At 41.4% G+C, this 20,102-nt stretch overlaps 3 protein-coding genes across 14 annotated transcripts in view; 2 read left to right on the forward strand and 1 right to left on the reverse strand.

Moving 5' to 3' along the window:
* Positions 1-359: 359 nt before the first annotated feature.
* On the forward strand, positions 360-11,395 carry acbd4 (acyl-CoA binding domain containing 4). Of its 4 annotated transcripts, XM_060939793.1 has the most exons (11): positions 360-552; positions 651-960; positions 1,136-1,256; positions 3,643-3,727; positions 4,683-4,803; positions 5,156-5,293; positions 7,804-7,892; positions 7,991-8,165; positions 8,252-8,451; positions 10,913-10,963; positions 11,078-11,395. In XM_060939793.1, exons 2-11 carry the CDS (start codon positions 774-776, stop codon positions 11,210-11,212), a joined length of 1,302 nt encoding a protein of 433 aa, XP_060795776.1. In that variant the 5' UTR covers positions 360-552; positions 651-773; the 3' UTR covers positions 11,213-11,395. The 4 variants fall into 4 exon arrangements, with proteins under 4 accessions (XP_060795776.1, XP_060795775.1, XP_060795777.1 ...); XM_060939792.1 differs by having other exon boundaries at positions 360-960; XM_060939794.1 differs by having other exon boundaries at positions 360-960; positions 7,994-8,165.
* A 1,570-nt stretch (positions 11,396-12,965) lies between these two features.
* Positions 12,966-16,581, forward strand: hexim1 (HEXIM P-TEFb complex subunit 1). Of its 3 annotated transcripts, none has more exons than XM_060939800.1 (2): positions 12,966-14,125; positions 14,992-16,581. In XM_060939800.1, the coding sequence occupies exon 2, from the start codon at positions 15,008-15,010 to the stop codon at positions 16,040-16,042; it is 1,035 nt and encodes a 344-aa protein (XP_060795783.1). In that variant the 5' UTR covers positions 12,966-14,125; positions 14,992-15,007; the 3' UTR covers positions 16,043-16,581. The 3 variants fall into 3 exon arrangements, with proteins under 3 accessions (XP_060795783.1, XP_060795781.1, XP_060795782.1); XM_060939798.1 differs by lacking the exon at positions 12,966-14,125 and adding an exon at positions 14,598-14,767; XM_060939799.1 differs by lacking the exon at positions 12,966-14,125 and adding an exon at positions 14,598-14,760.
* Positions 16,582-17,677: 1,096 nt separating this feature from the next.
* Positions 17,678-20,102, reverse strand: part of arhgap23b (Rho GTPase activating protein 23b) — a 57,135-nt gene continuing 54,710 nt past the window's right edge. For 3 of the 7 annotated variants that reach the window (XM_060939788.1, XM_060939785.1, XM_060939787.1), the window contains exons 23-24: positions 19,269-19,300; positions 17,678-19,181 (exon numbers count right to left, since the gene is read on the reverse strand). In XM_060939788.1, the coding sequence (XP_060795771.1) occupies positions 18,315-19,181; positions 19,269-19,300 (899 nt within the window). In that variant the 3' untranslated portion in view covers positions 17,678-18,314. Of the gene's footprint in view, positions 19,182-19,268; positions 19,301-20,027; positions 20,053-20,102 lie in introns of all 7 variants that reach the window. The other 4 variants (XM_060939791.1, XM_060939786.1, XM_060939789.1 and 1 more) reach the window with 3 other exon arrangements.

Consider the following 20,102-nt stretch of genomic DNA (forward strand, 5'->3'; position numbering starts at 1 on the left):
CATATATTAATCTTAATCGTTTTTCTTTGTTTGATTTGCAGATACATTTTTGCCTTCTCTATATCCGATGCAACCCATTACATTACAGGCATTTAGCAGACACTCTTATCCACAGCAGTGGGGAGCAGTCGGGGTTGAGGTGCCTTGCTCAAGGGCACTTCAGCCATTCTTGCTGGTCCAGGGAATCGAACCAGCAACCTTTTTGGTCCCAAAGTTGATTGGCCATGGCTTCCTCCATTAAATTGTTTAATAATAATAATAATAATTATTATTATTCCTAGGAGCTGATGTATGTATTTGCACACAGTAGTCGCTCTTAGTGCGCTGGCCTTTCTCTGTCACGTGACAAGACCCGGAAGTAAACTGAATTCCACAGCAGTTTTTCGAAACCGGTTGTAAACAGACAGCAAACGCACTCGTTACTTTATGAGAGTTCGCATTTCGCAGTTACGTGCTAATTTTGGCTGTTTGGATACTTTGACAGCTCATACACGTTGTTGTTGTTTTTTTTAATCCTGGGCTTGGTGTTATTTCAGTCAGACTGCAGGTGAGGTCAGTGAACTGTACTCACCTCACTGGCTAAACAGAAGTAGCTACTAGTGTGCTGTTTTATTGCAAAAGAAATAGCAAAACCACGATTTTTATTCCAGTTCTTAGGTTTACCCTGGGGATATCATCGCCTGCTCCAGGGTGGAGAGCTGACACGACTGTCCTTGAGCCTTCCGGAAAATATTGCACTGTAACGCTCTCCCAGTTTAAATGAGCTGGAATGAATGTGTCTGGCTACTGCGGCTGGGTTTAGAGTTTCAGCTCGTTTCCTTTCGGTTGTTTTAACCAGCTGTAGGCCTCAGGCTTTGCTTATGGAGATCCAAGTGGCACATCTGCCTCCGTCCAAGTCTGAAGAGTGTCAGAGGCGCTTTCAGGCGGCTGTGGATGTCATCCAGAACCTGCCCAAAAACGGTAGAGTATCACTTACACCTTCGCTGAAAAACACAGAGCAAGCTGCTAGTTTGATACCATGTTGGATGTGTGAATTATATAAGCCGCAAAATACACTGTAGCAGTGACTGTTCATTCATAACACTCTTTATTTCTTGTATATCCCGAATGTGTGTGTGTTCAATATGATGAGCAGGTTCCTACAGGCCTTCATATGAAGTGATGCTGCGTTTCTATAGCCTGTATAAGCAGGCTGTGTGTGGACCTTGCACAACATCTCGCCCAGGCTTCTGGGACCCTGTGGGTCGCTACAAGTGGTGAGTGTAGTGATTCTTCATCATTATGTCTTTATAGCTTTTAAAATCTGTAATAAACGCAACCGGTTGACCGGGGCCTTTCAGTGTTGAGTTTGCATGTTTTCCCTGTACCTGTGTTGGTTTCCTTCTACAGTCCAAAAACATGCAGATTAGATCAACTGGCTACTCGAAATTGCCCAGAGGTGTGACTGGGCGGCACGGTGGTGTAGTGGTTAGCGCAGTCGCCTCACAGCAAGACGGTTCTGGGTTCGAACCTAGCGGCCGGCAAGGGCCTTTCCGTGCAGAGTTTGCATGTTCTCTCCGTGTCTGCGTGGGTTTCCCCCACAATCCAAAGACATGCAGGTTAGGTTAATATGGGACGGCCTTGGGCTGAGGTGCCCTTGAGCGAGGCACCTAACTCCCAACTGCTCCCCGGGTGCTGTTAGCATGGCTGCCCACTGCTCTGGGTATGTGTGTGTGCTCATTGCTCACATGTGTGTGTTCACTGCTTCAGATGGGTTAAATGCAGAGAGGAAATTTCACAAGTGTGTGGTGAATAAAGTTGTGCTTTCTTTCTTTCTACTGTGAGTGTGGATGGCTGTCTGTTGTTCTGTGTTAGCCCCGCGATAGATTGGCAATCTGTCCAGGGTGAACTCTGCCTCTCAACCAATAGACCGTTTGCACTTGCGTCATGAATCTCTCATGATGCTCTCCGATTTTGTCGTGTCTGCCATCTTTGTGGTATAGCATCCATGGCGACCAAAGAGAGTACAATGGTGAGCTGTAATTTTTCACAAATGTATCACAAATTGAGTAATAGTGACAAGGTCAGATACAGGGAAAAGATAAAAGAATGTTCAGGGTTGGATCCATACAGCAATGTTGTAGAGTATGAAGATGATGTATGGATGTGGCAGAGTGTGAATTACACAGACATTGTGAATTACCTGGTGTTAACTACTAACTTTGTCACTGGGAAGCAGATGAAAGCATACAAAAGTTTAGCGCAAGTTTACTGTAAGGATCTAGTAGGTTCCTGATGTGGGCAAATGTTACACAAAACACAAACCAAAAAAAACCCCAACCTAATTATTGATGTCTTCTAAGGCAACATTTTATCGAACTCAACGACCTACGCTTTACTGGGGCTTTGTGCTATACATTTGTAACTGCAATATAAATTGGAGTAGCGTTTACATGTATATCACTTACAGTATGTCGCATCTTCATATATATTTTGTCTGTGGTTCACATAAACGGTAGAAATATAAACTTACCCTTTACGAAATGATCTGCACATACTTGTTGCTGGTCTCTTTTATATCCGATCTATTCAGATTTGCAAGCCACTGTCTCTGTTGTCTATGGGTTAAATCTTCCATTTGGGGTCTTTCTTGCATTTTAACAGTGGGTAAACTAAACAATTTGACTCCAGCCTTAGCAGAATTGTTTGAGCAGCCGAGAAATGCCGCAAATTTGCGCAGTTAATATTAAGCTACTTGTTGCTACGCATGTGTTATTCCACAAAGATGGTGGACACAGCTAAATCAGAGAGGGTCATAGGACATGTGACGTCATGTGCAAACAGTCTGTGTCAGCTGGGATTGGCTCCAGCTCACCCGCAATGGATACGTGGTATAGAAAATGAACAAATAAACACAACCCACTGACACCTTGTTATATCATACATGATTCAGCAGTATTAGAATTCTTAGTCTTGTAATCCTCAATCAAAACAGTTACTTTTACCCACCAATGATCATCATCTTTGTTCATGCAAACATCTGTGCACAGGAAAGAAAAAAGTAACTTACATGGGGCAGGACAGTGATGCAGCAGATAGTACTCCAGAGTTCCCAATTCAATCCTGAGATTGGGTTACTTTCTGTATGGAGTTTCTGTGCATGTTCTCCACATGTATGTCTGGGTTTGGCCTGGGTTTCCCCCCCCCAAGTACCACCACTCTGTAGAGCCAAAAGTCTAGGGGGTGGAGACAGACCTGATCCAGGTACTCCTACTGGGGCTGAATCAAACCAGCAGTCCAGGGGGTGGAGATAGTTCAGTGCTTTTTCAGGTTGGATGTGTGTTTTCCTTGTCGTAGAGTCTTGTTGTTTAGGGTAAAGGTTATAGGAGGAGTTTGATCAGGTCTAGCTGCAGGCTCTGGAGTTTTATTTCTGCCTCCAGGATATTGTTTTAATTTTCACATCATTTTCCTGAAACCTTATGTCTCGCTGAGCGAATATGTAGTGCCTCAGTCTGTTCCACTCAGAAATGTCATACTTAAAATTATGACTTCTGTGTCACATTATCTTTAAGGTGTGCATGTCGTCTTGTATTTGTATTAAAATTTCGGCTTAGTATAAGAACATATATGCATCTACCAATTGCAGATATTTTCTTCTTCTAGGGATGCTTGGAATCGGCTTGGAAACATGAGTCGTGAGAGTGCCATGGCTGCCTATGTTGATGAGATGAAGAAAGTTGCGCAAGAGGTTAGCTATGCTTATTTTGTTATATCATCTGTGCAAAGCTTTGTTAAAGGGGAAGAAAGGGCAATATATACGGTTGCTGATGTGACAAAGTAACGTATTCTTAAGTATTCTATCAAATTTATGTACTAGAAAACAACGAAATATCTTGGTAATTGTAAATATAATAGTCGGTACGCTAAACCGCACAAGAGTCGCCATTTTTAAAAGACCGTGACGTCAGCCCTACCCACTGCACTAGGAGAGAAGCGTGTAATTATGGCGTCGGGCGCATCAACTGAAAGCGACAGCTCTGTCGAATCGTACGAAGAGATCCCGCAAGACACACTGCAAGCAGACTATGGCTTAGAAGGGTACCAGTTTGAACCTAGGAGAGGTACTCTCGACTCCGGTGATGACGAAAGAAGAGAAGAAAGCTCGAACTCGCTTGGTGTTTTTCAGCGGAAACGAGTGAAAAGACACGTCTGGAGGATCGTTATGCTTTCCATCGGTCCTGTTATTACATCCGAAAGCAAGACACTGTGGCATTGTGTAGCCGATCACTTACAATTCATCCTACTTTCCGATTCACACGTGCTATTCCCAACCTCAGTGAGCCAACACAACTGGGCACATACATATGTCATGAGTGTTACACAGAGAAAATGAACGTGCATTCTGATTGGATAAAATTAATATCATGGCGGGCTGTTCAAACTGCGGAAATAGTTTGCTCGAGCTACTTTCAAAACACTATAACTTTCCAACCTTAGAACAAAAAACTTTTGTAAGTCTTGAATAAGGTTCGTCAATGTGTGTTTTATTGTTATATTTACTCTATATATTGCCCTTTCTTCCCCTTTAAACTCTGTCTTTTACCAAGTCTCACAAAATCACATACTAATACAACTGTGTTCTTTTCCTGCTGTTGTGAATGTGCTTTGAGAAAATAGTTGAATTAACACATTCTGTTTATAAGGTAATAGACAATATGGCCATAAATGAGAAGACGGCCTCTTTTTACCATTACTTTGAGCCACTCTACCATGTCATTCATGATCTGCCAAGACCACCAGAGGCACTACTGAGTCTGAGACAAGGTGAGTGTGTGGCAAGAGTAGTCAACTACTCAATAAATCTTTATGTAACTACCTAGTTTATTAATAAAATACCATTTGAATCTCAAAAGCAAATTTTATAATTGTCAAGAGAAATAAACCAAGACAGAATATAATGTATAGGAAATCCATTTGGGTTAACTAAAGATGACAAAAAAAAAGATGACAAGAACGTATAGTGTAGCACTATTACTAAAGTTCACTCTGTATGAGGAAACAAAAAAAGTGTAGGCTTTTGTAGTGTTCAAATGCAATTGAAGACTAACGATGTCTCAACCTAAAACATGGGAAATAAATAAATATTTTTAAAACATGATAGGTTTTATTTTGTCAGATATAAATGCAAACGAAGCAACTGAAAATCCAGCTGAGGATATGAATGGTGCCATACAAGAAGAAATAACTCCAGAACAAGAGCAAAAGCTGGATCTTGAGCCTTTCCTTAAGAGTGTGCCTCAGAGTGAAAGTGCAGGTAATACTGCATGTGCCTTAGACCATTTTCTTTTGTGTTTGAGTCATCGTGTGTCATTTGGCCAATGAAAACATTCAATTCAGTCAAAAATTAGATTTATACAAATATACTCAGTCAGCCAGTTTAAATTAAATATCCAAAGTTTGCTTCTTTAGTCCCCCTCTTCACAAACACTTGTGGTTTATGACACTGTTATGCATAAAAATGGACAGCACTTAATTGAGTAGTTACAGACACTTTCAGGCTGAAATAATCATCTTCCTCAGCACATAGTTTCTACACACAAGCATCAGACTCTGATTAGGACCAAATGTGGAGAATAATAGAGTTGCAATGTGATTTATATACTTAATTTTTAATGACAAACATCCGATATTTTTTTATTTATTTATTCTGAGACCGTATACAAATGTGTGTTGATTTAAGATATGCAATTTTACAAAACAAGAAGCACATTGCAAGCACCAGACGTGTCTCTTCTGGTCCAGTAGCCTACATTTTGGGAAAATTATGTAAATTGTAATTTTAACTCACCCATTGTTTTAACTTCGGTTCAGTAGGTAGGCAAATATAAGGTCTGTTCAGGAGGAAAACAGTGCATACATGTTTGTGGTGAATTGGAGTATTTCTAGGCACTAAATAATTTGTCTGTGTTGGTCAGTGTGTTTTTTGCTAAATTTGTTTGAGTCTTGATACAGTGGTGCTTGAAAGTTTGTGAACCCTTTAGAATTTTCTATATTTCTGCATACATAGGACCTAAAACATCATCAGGTTTTCACACAAGTTCTAAAAGTAGATAAAAAGAACCCAGTTAAACAAATTAGACAAAAATATTATACTTGGTCATTTATTTATTGAGGAAAATTATCCACTATTACATATCTGTGAGTGACAAATGTATGTGAACCTTTGCTTTCAGTATCTGGTGTGACCCCCCCTTGTGCAGCAGTAACTGCAACTAAACGTTTGTGGTAACTGTTGATCAGTCCTGCACACCGGCTTGGAGGAATTTTAGCCCATTCCTCTGTACAGAACAGCTTCAACTCTGGGATGTTGGTGGGTTTCCTCACATGAACTGCTTGCTTCAGGTCCTTCCACAACATTTCGATTGGATTAAGGTCAGGACTTTGACTTGGCCATTCCAAAACATTAACTTTATTCTTTAACCATTCTTTGGTAGAACGACTTGTGTGCTTAGGGTCGTTGTCTTGCTGCATGACCCACCTTCTCTTGAGGTTCAGTTCATGGACAGATGTCCTGACATTTTCCTTTAGAATTCGCTCGTATAATTCAGAATTCATTGTTCCATCAATGATGGCAAGCCGTCCTGGCCCAGATGCAGCAAAACAGGCCCAAACCATGATACTACCACCACCATGTTTCACAGATGGGATAAGGTTCTTATGCTGGAAGGCAGTTTTACTTTCTCCAAACATAACGCTTCTCATTTAAACCAAAAAGTTATATTTTGGTATCATCCATCCACAAAACATTTTTCCAATAACCTTCTGGCTTGTCCATATGATCTTTAGCAAACTGCAGACGAGCAGCAATGTTCTTTTTGGAGAGCAGTGGCTTTCTCCTTGTAGCCCTGCCATGCACACCATTCTTGTTCAGTATTCTCCTGATGGTGGACTCATGAACATTAACATTAGCCAATGTGAGAGAGGCCTTCAGTTGCTTAGAAGTTACCCTGGGGTCCTTTGTGACCTCGCCGACTATTACACGCCTTGCACTTGGAGTGATCTTTGTTAGTCGACCACTCCTGGGGAGGGTAACAATGGTCTTGAATTTCCTCCATTTGTACACAATCTGTCTGACTGTGGATTGGTGGAGTCCAGATTCTTTAGAGATGGTTTTGTAACCTTTTCCAGCCTGATGAGCATCAACAACGCTTTTTCTGAGGTCCTTAGAAATCTCCTTTGTTCATGCCATGATACACTTTCACAAACATGTGTTGTGAAGATCAGACTTTGATAGATCCCTGTTCTTTAAATAAAACAGGGTGCCTACTCACACCTGATTGTCATCCCATTGATTGAAAACACCTGACTCTAATTTCACCTTCAAATTAACTGCTAATCCTAAAGGTTCACATACTTTTGCCACTCACAGATATGTAATATTGGCTCATTTTCCTCAATAAATAAATGACCGAGTAGCATATTTTTGTCTCATTTGTTTAACTGGGTTCTCTTTATCTACTTTTTGGACTTGTGTGAAAATCTGATGATGTTTTAGGTCATATTTATACAGAAATATAGAAAATTCTAAAGGGTTCACAAACTTTCAAGCACCACTGTACATTACCGGTGAGTGTGTACCAATAAATTTTGGGTTGTAAAACCAAATAGACAAATCCATTGATCATAGATGGATCGAGTGAATTTGCAATACTTCAAAGTCCACTTTCACCTCAGGACCCACGCACCCATGATGAATCCAAAACAAACATGCTTACATGATATACTCAGGATTAAAACACACTGATAGTTACTACCTGTGTGTAGACATGGCTCTGTCAGATGGTCTGGTGCTGACTAGCGACTCTGAGAGTGAAATCTTCTGTGACTCAGTGGAGCAGCTGGACTGCGTTAAGGTAAGAACTTGACTTCTGCCACTCTTGGCAACACGAGCTTGTGCTATTGTTAGATATGCCGAGCTCACCATGCGCTCACTTTACTTGCTTCTTACAAGCAGCCAGTTCCTGAGCCGTACAACAAGCAGAACTGGCATGTGAACTACACACCTGCCCTCCAGGTGACCCAGCTGGGTGCTGGACAGGGTGGAGAGGGGGCTGGGAATGGACCACCACCAAAGAAGAGGGAACAAGGAAGAGATGGAATGAGGCATGGTTGGAGGGAAGCTCCTGGTGGGTGCAGAACAAATTTGAAGTTGAATTTAGACAAGATGGAACCATGATTATATGTGCAGCTGTATTTTCATTCCTGTATCTAGGCGGTGTTCTGTACAACAGCGGTAGACGAGCAGGGCAGCAGGCTTCAGGTGGAGGAGGACACAACCCTGAGAGAGGGACTGAAAGACTACAGGACATACAAGTGCAGGAGCAGATCATACTAGCACTACAGAGGCTCAGAGAGGACATGCAGAGCGTGATGGAGCGCCTAGAGGTGGTTGAGGGCTTGGCTGCAGCTTATGTAAGGCTTTTCTTGTGAATGCAGACAAAGTAATGAAACAATTGGTATAGTTTGTGACACGGTGAAAGATAAGTATCAAAAAAGTACAATGTATGTTTTGGTAACAGTATGAAATTCATGCAATAAAAATAATGCGAATAACACGTACAGTTGGGTGCATAAGTATTTGGACAGTTACACTATTTTGGTAATTTTTGCTTTTGTACACCACCACAATGGATTTGAAATTAAACAATCAAAATTTTAATGAAGTGTAAACTTTCAGTTTTAATTCAAGAGGTGTAACAAAAAAATAATCACATTAGCCATTTAGGAATTATAATCATTTTTACATGGTTTGTCCATTTTCACATGTTCAGAAGTAATTGGACGAACTAACAATTATAAATATAAGGATTATTTTTAATACTTGGAAGTAAATCCTTTTGCAGTCAATGACCACCTAAAGTCTGGAACCCATGGACATCACCAAATGCTGAGTTTCCTCTCTTGAGATGCTTTGCCAGGCCTTTACTGCAGCCACCTTCAGTTGTTGCTCGTTTGTTGGTTTTTCTGCCTTCAGTTTTGTCCTCATTGAAAAGCATGCTCAACTGGGTTGAGGTCATTTAAGAACATTCCATTTCTTTGCCTTAAGAAGCTCTTGGGTTGCTTTCACAATATGTTTTGGGTCAGAATCAGAATAATTCTGATTCTGATTCTGATGTTTTGGGTCGTTATCCATCAGTACTGTGAAGCGCCATCCAAGCAGTTTTGCAGTATTTGACTGTGAGCAAAAGGTATAGCTTTGTCAGCAGTCACATCAACAAACACCAGTGACCCAGTTCCAGTGGTAGCCATACATGCTCATGCCATAACACTGGCTCCACCATGTTGGACGTTTGACAGATGTGGTTTTGGATCATGAGTCCTTCCCTTCCCATCATTCTGGTACAAGTTAATCAAAGTTTCATCTGTCTAAAGAATCTTGTTCCAGAACTGGGCAGGCTTTTTTTTTTTTTTTCTTTTTAAATGTTTTCTAGTAAAGTCTAATCTGGCCTTTCTGTTCTTGAGTGTTACCAGTGGTTTTAATCTTGAGGGAAACTCACTGTATTTACATTCATGAAGGCGTCTCTTGATTGTAGACTTTGACAATAGTAGGCCTCCCTCCTCAAGAGAGTTCTTGACTTGGTTGGACATTGTAAAGGGGTTTTTCATACCAAGGAAAGAATTCTGTGATCATCCACTTTAGTTGTCGTCCGTGGTCTTCCAGGCCTTTTGGTGTTTCTGAACTTGCCAGTGCATTATTTCTGTTTAAGAATGTATCAGATTGTTGATTTGGCCACTCCTAAAGTTTCTGCTATCCTCTCTGTTTTGTTATTTCATCCTAATGATTGCCTCCTTCACTTGCATCAACACCTGTTTAGACTACATATTGAGACTTGGAGGAAACGAGCAACATCTGGCCATGAGAGAAGCCATAGCCTAAAGGTTAGAGAAGCAGCTTTGGGACCAAATGGTCACTGATTCAATTCCCTGGACTGACCTTTCCCCTTCTTCTACATCCATGGCTGAAGTGCACAGCGCCTAACCCTCAACTGGGGTATGTGTGTGTTCACTGCTTCAGATGGGTTAAATGCAGAGAATGAATTTCACTGTGCTTTAATGTACATGTGATGAATAAAGGTGTAACACCTCCCCCCCCCCCCCCCCCCAAAAAAAAAAAAAAGGGGGGGGGGACTGCTTTTTGGTCAATTGACCAATTACCTTTGAGCCTATGAAAATGGAGCAGCTATATAAGAAATAGTTGTAATTCCTAAATGAGTATTGCACTATTTTTTGTTAAACCCCTTGAATTAAAGCTCAAAGTCTACACTTCAACCACATGCTGACTGCTTCATTTCAAATCCACTGTGGTGGTGTACGGAATCAACATTACAAAGTGTTGCTGTCCAAATACTTATGGACTTGACTGTAGATTGCTGGATAGAACCATTAGAAACATTAAAACTATTTAAGTTTAGAAATAGTTCCAGCCCATTTGGCTTTTTGATGGCTTTTTGTGGGGTAGTGTCCATCAGTTTAGGCAAGTTGTTTAATACCTGGTTAGTATTAGTATATGTGTCATCTAGTGAATTAGAGAAGCGAGAGTTCATTTAAAGTAATATTTGTGTGGAATATGAGTCACTAGGATCTCAGTGGGGTAGCGCACAAATAAAAATTTAATTTAAAAAAACCCACTTTTTTAACGGTTGTTTGATGTATGCAACTCAGTTAAGTTGAGAAACTAAAACTCGAAACAGGATTTTACACTGTATGAATGTTGACAAGGAGATGGTTTAGGGACATCTATATTGCTACAATACTGTGATTGTCTTGATGACCATATCCATTGTAAACTTTGGATTACTGATGTACAGTATTCTGTGTGTAAAGCGGAAATTATTAATGTTGCTCCTGTTCTTCCTTTTTCAATATATTTAAGGCTCACAATTCACAGTGGAGACACATGCAGTTAACATCTCCACAGACTGAGGTAATGTCTAGACTTTAAAGGAGGGAGGAAACTTTAAAAGATTAATATTTTGAGTCTGAATAACAAAATGGTATTAAAAAAAATGTGAAATGGAAATTTCACTTCCATCCACAGGTGGAGAAATGGTGGCCATTTGATGTTTCTGGCCGAACTCTGCTGCTGCTTTTGATCTGGCCTTTCATCGCTCAGGGAATGATATTCTGGCTACGGCAGAGGAAGAAAAAGCCTCAAAATCGTGTGTGTCTCTAATAGGAATGTATCTTGTGCAAGGAAATCATACTACATAATGATCAGTATAGTATTTGATGCTGAGGTTCAGGTGCTTAAAAATAATTAGGATGCTTTTTAAAATAATTCATTTCAAAACGAACAACCCATTGAATCGACTCAACTGATCCTTTTGAAATAAACTCGGGGACATTTAGAACAGTCTGTAGGCACACTCTGTTTTCTTATTCATTTAGCACCTGCCAGTGAACCTAAAGTAAAGCCTTGATATGGGCAAAGTTTTACTCGAGGACAAGTGCTGCAATGACATCATCTAACATGAAGCAAAACTAATGTGAATCTTAATGTTACTCTGAGAAGCTACATAATGCTTGTTGAGTGCAGAAACTGTTTCAGTTTTTTTATTTTAGAGGCCAGAATTATGCGTTTAAAAGGGGGGGGGGGTGTCTTAAATCCGTACTGAGATGTTTTCCAACCCAGTTAAACAGAATCTTTTTTTTTTTCTGAAAGTCACTGTTCAAAAGGACAAAATTTAACACACCAGCATAACATGTATGTATAAAGGCTACGTTCACACTGCAAGTCTTAGTGCTCAATTTGGATTTATTGCTCAGATCTGATTTTTGGCTGTTCCTTATTTTTTAAATGTGGCCAATATAAAATTCTATCGTGAACTGACCTGCATGTGCAAAAGAACAATAACAAAGACCTCACACACAGTACACTGTTGTACAGAAGTAAACATGGAGGCCACTAAAGTCATTGTTTACGCTTTCATTTATAAATTGATGTGCAGTTGGAAGTCAGTGAATTTTTGAGCAGATGATGAGGAGGAGAAAAAGAGAAATTTTTAATTATGGCCTTTTGTGGTGCAATGGCTGCTATTCTGTACACTTTGAAACACAGACCGGTTATGATACAACCCCTCATGTTTTGCTTATACAGAAGTGTCACACCAAATACATATGAGGTCTAACACCTCACAGGCCCTCCACTGACTATATCCATTGCAGCTGTCTTCCATGCTTGTATTCACCAAGTGACTCACGCCAGCACAGAAGTATGATGAATGTCGATCTAGTGTCGTAAAAATCACATGAATTCCGATGACTGTTCAGACTGAAGTGTCAAAAAAAAAATCAGACCGGTTTCTGATTTAGGTTTTCACATATGAAAGTGACCCAAGTCAGAATCAAAAAAATTCAGATTCCATGTGATTTTTGCTGTTCACACTGTTATTGGGGGGAGATACAGATCTGAGTCACATATGAGCAAAAAAAAATGATAATTCAGATTTGGCCCACTTTTGCCAGCAGTGTGAATGTAGAGTTCCTAATCCGAAAAGCCTTAAATTACACGTATATGGCCTTCATGTGGATTTCAGAGTGAGTGAGATCAAATATCAAAGCGGACTTCATTCTCACTACATAAAACAAGAAAATCTATTTTACTGCATAACTCCATCTACAAGTGCATGTATTAAACGAACCTGAGTCACATGAAAACATGAAGCAATTCTTGAATGTAAATGCGTTAAGATTGAGCAAAGGACATCAGAAGCAGGAATACATTTGCATGAGTGTGAGAAGTGAAAGAAGATTGTTTTTATTTGCTCTTTACCACTTTGCAATAGTTTTGGATACGTGTGGGTGATAGCACGGGTTTTTTTATTTTCTAAATGTTCATGCTTGTAATGTATTTTACAATCCATCCAAATACTGTCGTAAACACTGAATTATGCAAAAAGACAGCAATGGGTTGTTTCAGTACACCGTCTACCATCATCCGGTTCATATGCTGCTGTATCAGCGGGGAACAGTCAGATGGAGTTTGTTCATTTTATTTACGAAATGAGGCCATGATAATGAACTAAAATCTAATCCTGGTCGAGCGCCATTGCAGTGGCGTGTAAGTCAAATAACTGATGGTAAATAGCCAGCCTCATATTATATATATACACACACACACAAGAACAGGCATGGTGCTTAGCTAAAGGTGCAAAACTGTTTGTTCTCGAGCCTTATATTCGACGTGAAAATGTATTTCCGGATGTGTATCGGTTGACTTCTTATTGCATTCCAGTGTTACGGTTACAAAATAAATCTATATAGTTGCTCGGACGCCATATCGTGCTGAAAGAGGCCCGATGTTTTTGTTATGAAGGCGCAGCTGTGGTGAAGCTAACGCTAGTTTAACTTCCCTAGCGAAGAAATGGCTTCTTGGCGAGTCAGAGCAGGCTGTCTTTGGTAACGAGCTAGCTACGTAGCTAACCTATTTAGGGCACCATAGCGTGGAGCTAAACGCAGTTGTTTTGCTGCAGGGAAATGTACTTCAGTTAGCTTTTCCTACATCGAAACTAGCCCTGCTAAAAATATACAAGAGCTAGTTTACGCGAACTAAAAAGCCTGCTAGCTAATTAACCTACCTGTACCATCTGGCTAAATAATCTAGCTTGTTTAAAAAGGCACGTTTGCTATCAGAGCCATTGTGGCTTGTGAATATTGAAAGACCTCTTTTTGTTCATATGGGAGACGCAACAAAGTGTATTTTATTGACATTCTTAAACACACATACTCTTGGCGATCTTTGCGCGACTTGGTGAAGCCGCTGTTTATGTAGCTAGCTCTGTTAGCTAAACCTAGGAGAAGCTAGCAGGCAAACAGAAAAGCTAACGCCCCGCATTCTCTTCTTATAGTCACGGTATATTTTCGATGTCTCTTAGAAAACACGCTTATTAAACGTTGGTTCGTTTATTGTAGAGAAATAACGTCATACATCGACGTATAAAATCAATTTGGCCGTAAAAACTTTGCGTATTCGTTCACTCCACGAACACACACGTACGTTACCAGACACTCACTCAATGGCTAAACAGTGCCGTGAATAAGGACTACTTTGTGGATGAAGAGCCTTTAATCACGTCCGAAGAGTGAGGTATGTGTGCTTTTTCAAGTGGACCATAACCACACGAATTATCAATATTATGTGTTTCTTTTAAGAACTATAAACTGTAGTATTAGTATACTTGTAGTCTGTTACTTTATTTTTGGCTTCAATGACTGAGGTTTTTAATTTATTTTATTTTAAAGAGACTGTTCGTACCCGTTTCAAACCTGATGGTAGCGTCCACTAGAACAACCGGGACGGCTTTCAGACTGAGTGATTGAGCAAACAACCAATCAAGGTGTTTCTTCAAGGAAGCAATGGCAGAAAAAACTTTTGAACCAATGAAGTTCTAGAGTGGGCGTGTCTTGGTCGGAGCTGAAAACAATCAGTGAATTGTGGGAAATGTAGGTTCGTGTGAGAGCTTTCCTTATACGTCGGTGAAGAATTGAACTTCAAGTCCCAAGATGCGGCAAAAAACCGAGGACTAGCCGCATGCGCCCTTTACGTGGGGGAGGTAATAAATTCACAAGCAACACTCGTCTCCGTAGCAGAAGGGAAAAGGAGTTTACCACGGGTAGAAATGTACTTGGTCCTGTCAAGAAAACTAGCGAGTTGTAAACGGAGCGGAAGGAGTTAACATTAACAGTCTCAAGTAGCGTAATAAGTAAAAAAATAAACCGAAGGTAAAGGGTGAGTTTTATTCGCTCGTGACTTTTCTTAGTTAATTTGGTGATATGTTAAAGTTTGATTTAAAACAGAAGCATTAATTCACTGTCCGTTTTATTTATTTATACTTTAAGCTGACGCTTTACTTTTTTTTTTCTTTTCGTAAATGTGTTAGTTTAGGTGACTGGTGAGTTTTTGAAGAAATCTGTGCGATCATCACTCTGATCACAAACTTCTATCTCCTTCAGGTGGGAGTGTACAGTTATGGAGCTGAGTAAAGACGACGCTGTGCCGGAGGCTGGCGACAGGGGGCGACAGAGAGACAACACTCAGAGTGACATCGCGGAGAAACAAGTGCAACGAAATCCGCCGGAGTTGTGTCCGGGACTTGTCTCCGGGGATACGCACCCTATGTGCCGCGCTCGTGAGAGAAGCGATCCGGAGCCTAAGGCTGGCGATGCTGCCGGTGACGACGGAAACGCGACTGAAAAGACCTCCAGTAAAGCCCAGGACGAGCGGGAGCCTCGGAACAAGAGGCGGTCCGGTTGCAGTTCTGAGGGTGCACCGGACGTCCGCCAAGGCAAGAAGAAACACCGGCGACGACCGTCTAAGAAGAAGCGACGCTGGAAGCCGTACTTCAAACTGACCTGGGAGGAGAAGAAGGAGCTGGACGAGCGAGAGAGCGCGCGCGCGTCCCGGGTCCGAGCCGAGATGTTTGCTAAAGGTCTACCGGTGGCTCCGTACAACACCACCCAGTTCCTGATGGAGGAACACGACCGAGAGGAGCCCGACCTGAACACGGAGCGCTGCAACCGCAAGACCTTCGGCGCGAGTCGGTCCGAAGACACGGCCAGCGAGGAAGACTACTTCGAGCCTGATGAGGACGAAGAAGAGGACGGTGAAGGAGGAGAAGGCGGCGAGAGCGACGGCATGGGCCGAGCTGGGGGCGCAGGCGGAGAGTTTCTGCAACGGGACTTTTCCGAGACCTACGAGCGGTACCACGTAGAGACGCTGCAGAACATGTCCAAACAGGAACTGGTGAGGGAGTACCTGGAGCTGGAGAAGAGCATGTCGCGCCTGGAGGAGGAAAACAACTGGCTGCGGCGCGCGCGGAGAAACCCAGCGACGCCGGGCGAGAGCGCGCAGCAGCGCGTGCACGAGCTGGAGCGCGAGCTGGAGAGACTGAGAGCGCTGAACAGCGAGCTGCTCTTCCACTGCCACACCGAGGCGCGCGCCGTCAACGGATCCGCCGCTTCCTCCTCAGAGCCGGGACACGGCGGGGACACGGACACGCAGTGACCGGAAGGACAACTCGACTTGTTTTCTTTCTGATTTCTTGTCCTCTGATCTTATCTGTTGTCTTACTGTAAATCTACGGTAGCTAAAATGTGATGCGCTTTCGGCCGAAAGGTAACGTTCATTTTTATTTTATTTCTGACAAATTTTAAATATTGAATTTGTGTGTGAGGTTCCATTAAAATGGTCCGTTCGTTGTAACGTAGGTTAGGCTTTTTTTTTTTGCACACGTGACTGGATTATTATTAATAATAATAATAAAGGCTATTTTGGTTTTAGAGTTAATACTTATGGAGCAGTTATGTGTTCATGCTGCACGGGAAAACATTGTCATACAATGTCATCGTTTGTAAGTTTCCCATAATTAATTATAGCGACGTTATTTGTCCATCAGCTGTTTGGTATTTCTATTCTGGTGCACCTGGTATTCTGCTATACATATATTAATGCATGACCAAGGCAGTATGTGGGCTAATAAAACTGTGGAAAACCGTTATTGGCATTTGTTTTCATCCAAATATCAATTAAATTATTTAAAATCACTTGCTTATGGGTTTATTTCATATTATCATTGACCCTTTTCGGAGATGGACTTGCAGACAAAGCTCGGAGTTGTTTAATAACACACTGGTCACAACGCAGTCCATTTTATTTCTGTGCAAAACAAACAGTTAAAAAGCACTCGCACTCTCCTATTTGACCCAGGCCTACTATTTATTACAGTAGTATGCAAGGTTGATGTGTTTTCTACTCTTCTCTGCTTTATATTCTCTCATGGTATTTAGTCTGGTGCAGATTTTCCTTTTCTGGCTTTTATATTAACTAATTAATGCACGTCATGTTCGCAAAAATGTGTGGCAAGTTAAATTCTGTAACCTCTGTGCTTTTGGATTCCAGTGGTATTGGAGAAAAGTGCAGTCATCACAATGCATGCATCTGAGTAGAATTTGTATCTGCATCCGTTTCTGTGCCTTCACTCTTTTTTTTTTTTTCTTTCACCTAAATCTTTTATTTAATAAAGAACATCATCCACCTGGTCTGGTCTGAGCTGGACTATAGATTTCACAGAGAACTGTGAAGGGATATAAACATCTGTGACTTGTCAGTCGAAAACCTGCTTCTTCACAATATTCCCCCCCTTCTTAGTGTCCTGTAAACTCCTCCATTCAGTGCATCAGGATCCATTTGCAGGATGCCTGTAAGGAATGTCAATGCTAGTCTGTTCCTCATGTCTTTTCTTTCATCTCCATCTCCCTGATGTTTTTTTTTTTTTTTTAATTGAATACATAGAAATAATACATCCTTATGTAACAGTCTAAAAAATAAAACATTAAAAAAGGGTTGGGCAATTCAAAACGACTATCATTTGTACACAGAGGTTAACTTAGCAAGGCTTTGTACAACTGTTACAAAATGTAAATTGGTCCACATGGTGCATACATGTGTACACACACAGGGCAAAGACAATCTAATGCACAAGACACACATTAGGTCATACACATGAGGCTGGCAGTAATAACTGGTCAAACAATAAAAATCTGCAGTGACTGCTCAAAGCCGCCAGAGGAGAACAGGTATTGTAGGTCAAAACGCAGAACAGAAAGAACAAGACTGATTGATTGATTGGCACGCCAATGATGAAGGTAAGGTTATGATGTATTTCAGTGCAGCTGTTTTTGTGACACCCATTTTGTGTGTAAATACTGTCATTTTCACTGAAAAAAAGGGAAGACTGTGTTTATTGGGGAAAGGGTGCAGGAGAACTAGACACCTTTGTGAATCAGACCAGACCCTTTCTCGCAATGTATGTAATGGTGTGTGAATTATGAATGAGTGGCAGCATGTATTGTTATGGCTGCTCCACAGCTTGCTGTTCTTGCACCTGAGGTCAGGAGCCATTTTGTGTTTGGTGTTGCTGATAAGGTGCAGTGCAAAGTCTTGCAGACGTGCAGTGAGGATCCGTTGAAGTGCCCTCCTCCAGTGATGGAGATGAGATGGAAACGAAGTTGGAAAGGGCTCAAGTTATTTATTGCACCAGTGCAGAATGCCGAAAGGCCTTCAGCCTTTATTTCATAAATGTTCCATGAACCACTTGCTTTCGGCATGGTGCAAATATGCAATTAATAACTGAAATGGATTCATTTCTCTCCAAGCTTTCCTTCATTTTAATACTTAAACTCAACCTTCTGCCTACACACTTGATATTTGAATAGTGTGCTTTATTTCCCTTCAATGTGTTAATGCATTAGGATTCAGGCTGTTTAGATGCCTTTGTTTAGCCTTCCCCACTGCTTCCCACCACTGTATGACGTCTCCAATCTCTCCGCCTGCGGCGTGTCTCCGGGGAAGCATGTTGCCGCTGAGTCCCTGACCTCCACAAGTCGTTGGCAGAGGAAAGGAAGTTAGCGTGTACCTGACTCAGCCAACTCTGCTGGACAGAGGGCTCTCTGCTGGGGGACATTGCCTGACGCAGCCTCTCTTGGCCACGCACAAGTGAGGCTTTGACTCGGGCCAGACCTACAGCCCGCTCCAGACCTGGTTCCTCATATAAAGAGCGAGGGCGCACCCTCTCCCCACGCAGCTTCTTACGGCTTGCGGAGTTGACCTGGCTGAGCCTGTGGGCATCGCTGGAGCAGGGAGACGAGGGAGAGCTGGCTGCCTGGTCTGTGACTCTTGATCCTGGAGTATTCTGGTAGGAGTAGAGGAAGCTTCGAGGCCGCTGTGGTTGCTCTCGCCCTAACTGCATCCTCATACTGACGCCCACTCTTATACCATCATCCTCTTGCTGGTTACCTCCACTCTCCCTCCCTCCCACCTCCTGTTCTCTTCCCTCGTGTGACTCCATCATCCGTTTTCCTTCTACATCCTTTTCATTTACTTCTGTCGTCTGACTTTCTGTGCTTTGGGCAGCACACCCCATTTTGCTCTCCTCATGACCTCCATCCCTCTCATTCTCCCCATTCTCACTCAGCTCTCCATAGTTGCTAGCTTTCACCGGCTCATGCTCGGAGTCCTCATCACTACTGCTGTCTGTAGGGCAGGCACTCCGATGCTTCTTTCTCTTCCGGGTCACAGCAGATATGATGGACAGGGGAAGGAAATCCTTGGCGCTTACATCTTTCTTTGAAATTGAAGACCCCTGCTGCAGAGAATCGATAATGTTTAGACTTCAGGGGTCACTGTAATGTCATGCAGTGCTAATGTTTAAATAAAGAATGTAGACGGTTACCTTGGATTTAGCTGAATCACTGTTAGTGGAATCTGTGCAGATGGAGAAAAGAGAGAAGTCAGGATTTTGCAGAGCTGGATAAATAAATCTGAACTGTCTGTTCCATATTGTTCCATATGCTTGATTAAAATGTACTCTGAGAAGTGTATTATGGAATTAATTTATATTTTGGTGTATGATGATTGCTGTGAAGATCTGAAAGGTTTCTTCTACCAATGAAAAAATGATAGCAAGTTAAAATATATTGAATATAGGCAAATTCAACAGAAATTTCTCTATCAGATTTTTTAAAAAATATATTACAATTTTATAAACAAATATAAGCTTATTAAGTCTTTTTCTAGTTAGTCTTTACTTACTTAGTCTTATCCTGTTAGCAGGTAATTTTGCTTATGTCAAGCATTTGTTTATAGAAAAAAAACCCAACATTATCTGCCAACAGAATAAGACACATTTTAAGCTAAAAAATATGCCTAGAACTAGACTTCATGGTCTTATATCTGTTATATAATAATCTCATAATGGGAAATATGAGCTAGCTTTTCCTTTATTCAAGATATATTGACTTGTTAAGATGTCACTTTTTACAGCGATTGATGCCTGACTCAGTATTGAATTTACATTATACTGTATGTATCAATGTATTCATACACATCATGGCTAACTGGATGGTTTCTTATGCATGAATACTGGATGCTGAAGATCTTTGAAGCATCCCAAACACACAAACATAGTGTCAGGTGTAAATCCTGCTCCTACCGCAGAGTTTGCTCCACTGGCACAGCTAGGATCAGAATTAAGAGAGGTCCCGAAAAGGAGTAGAAAAAGAGAAAG

Source organism: Neoarius graeffei, chromosome 14 (genome assembly GCF_027579695.1).
Source record: "Neoarius graeffei isolate fNeoGra1 chromosome 14, fNeoGra1.pri, whole genome shotgun sequence".
Classification (NCBI taxonomy): Eukaryota; Metazoa; Chordata; class Actinopteri; order Siluriformes; family Ariidae; genus Neoarius; species Neoarius graeffei.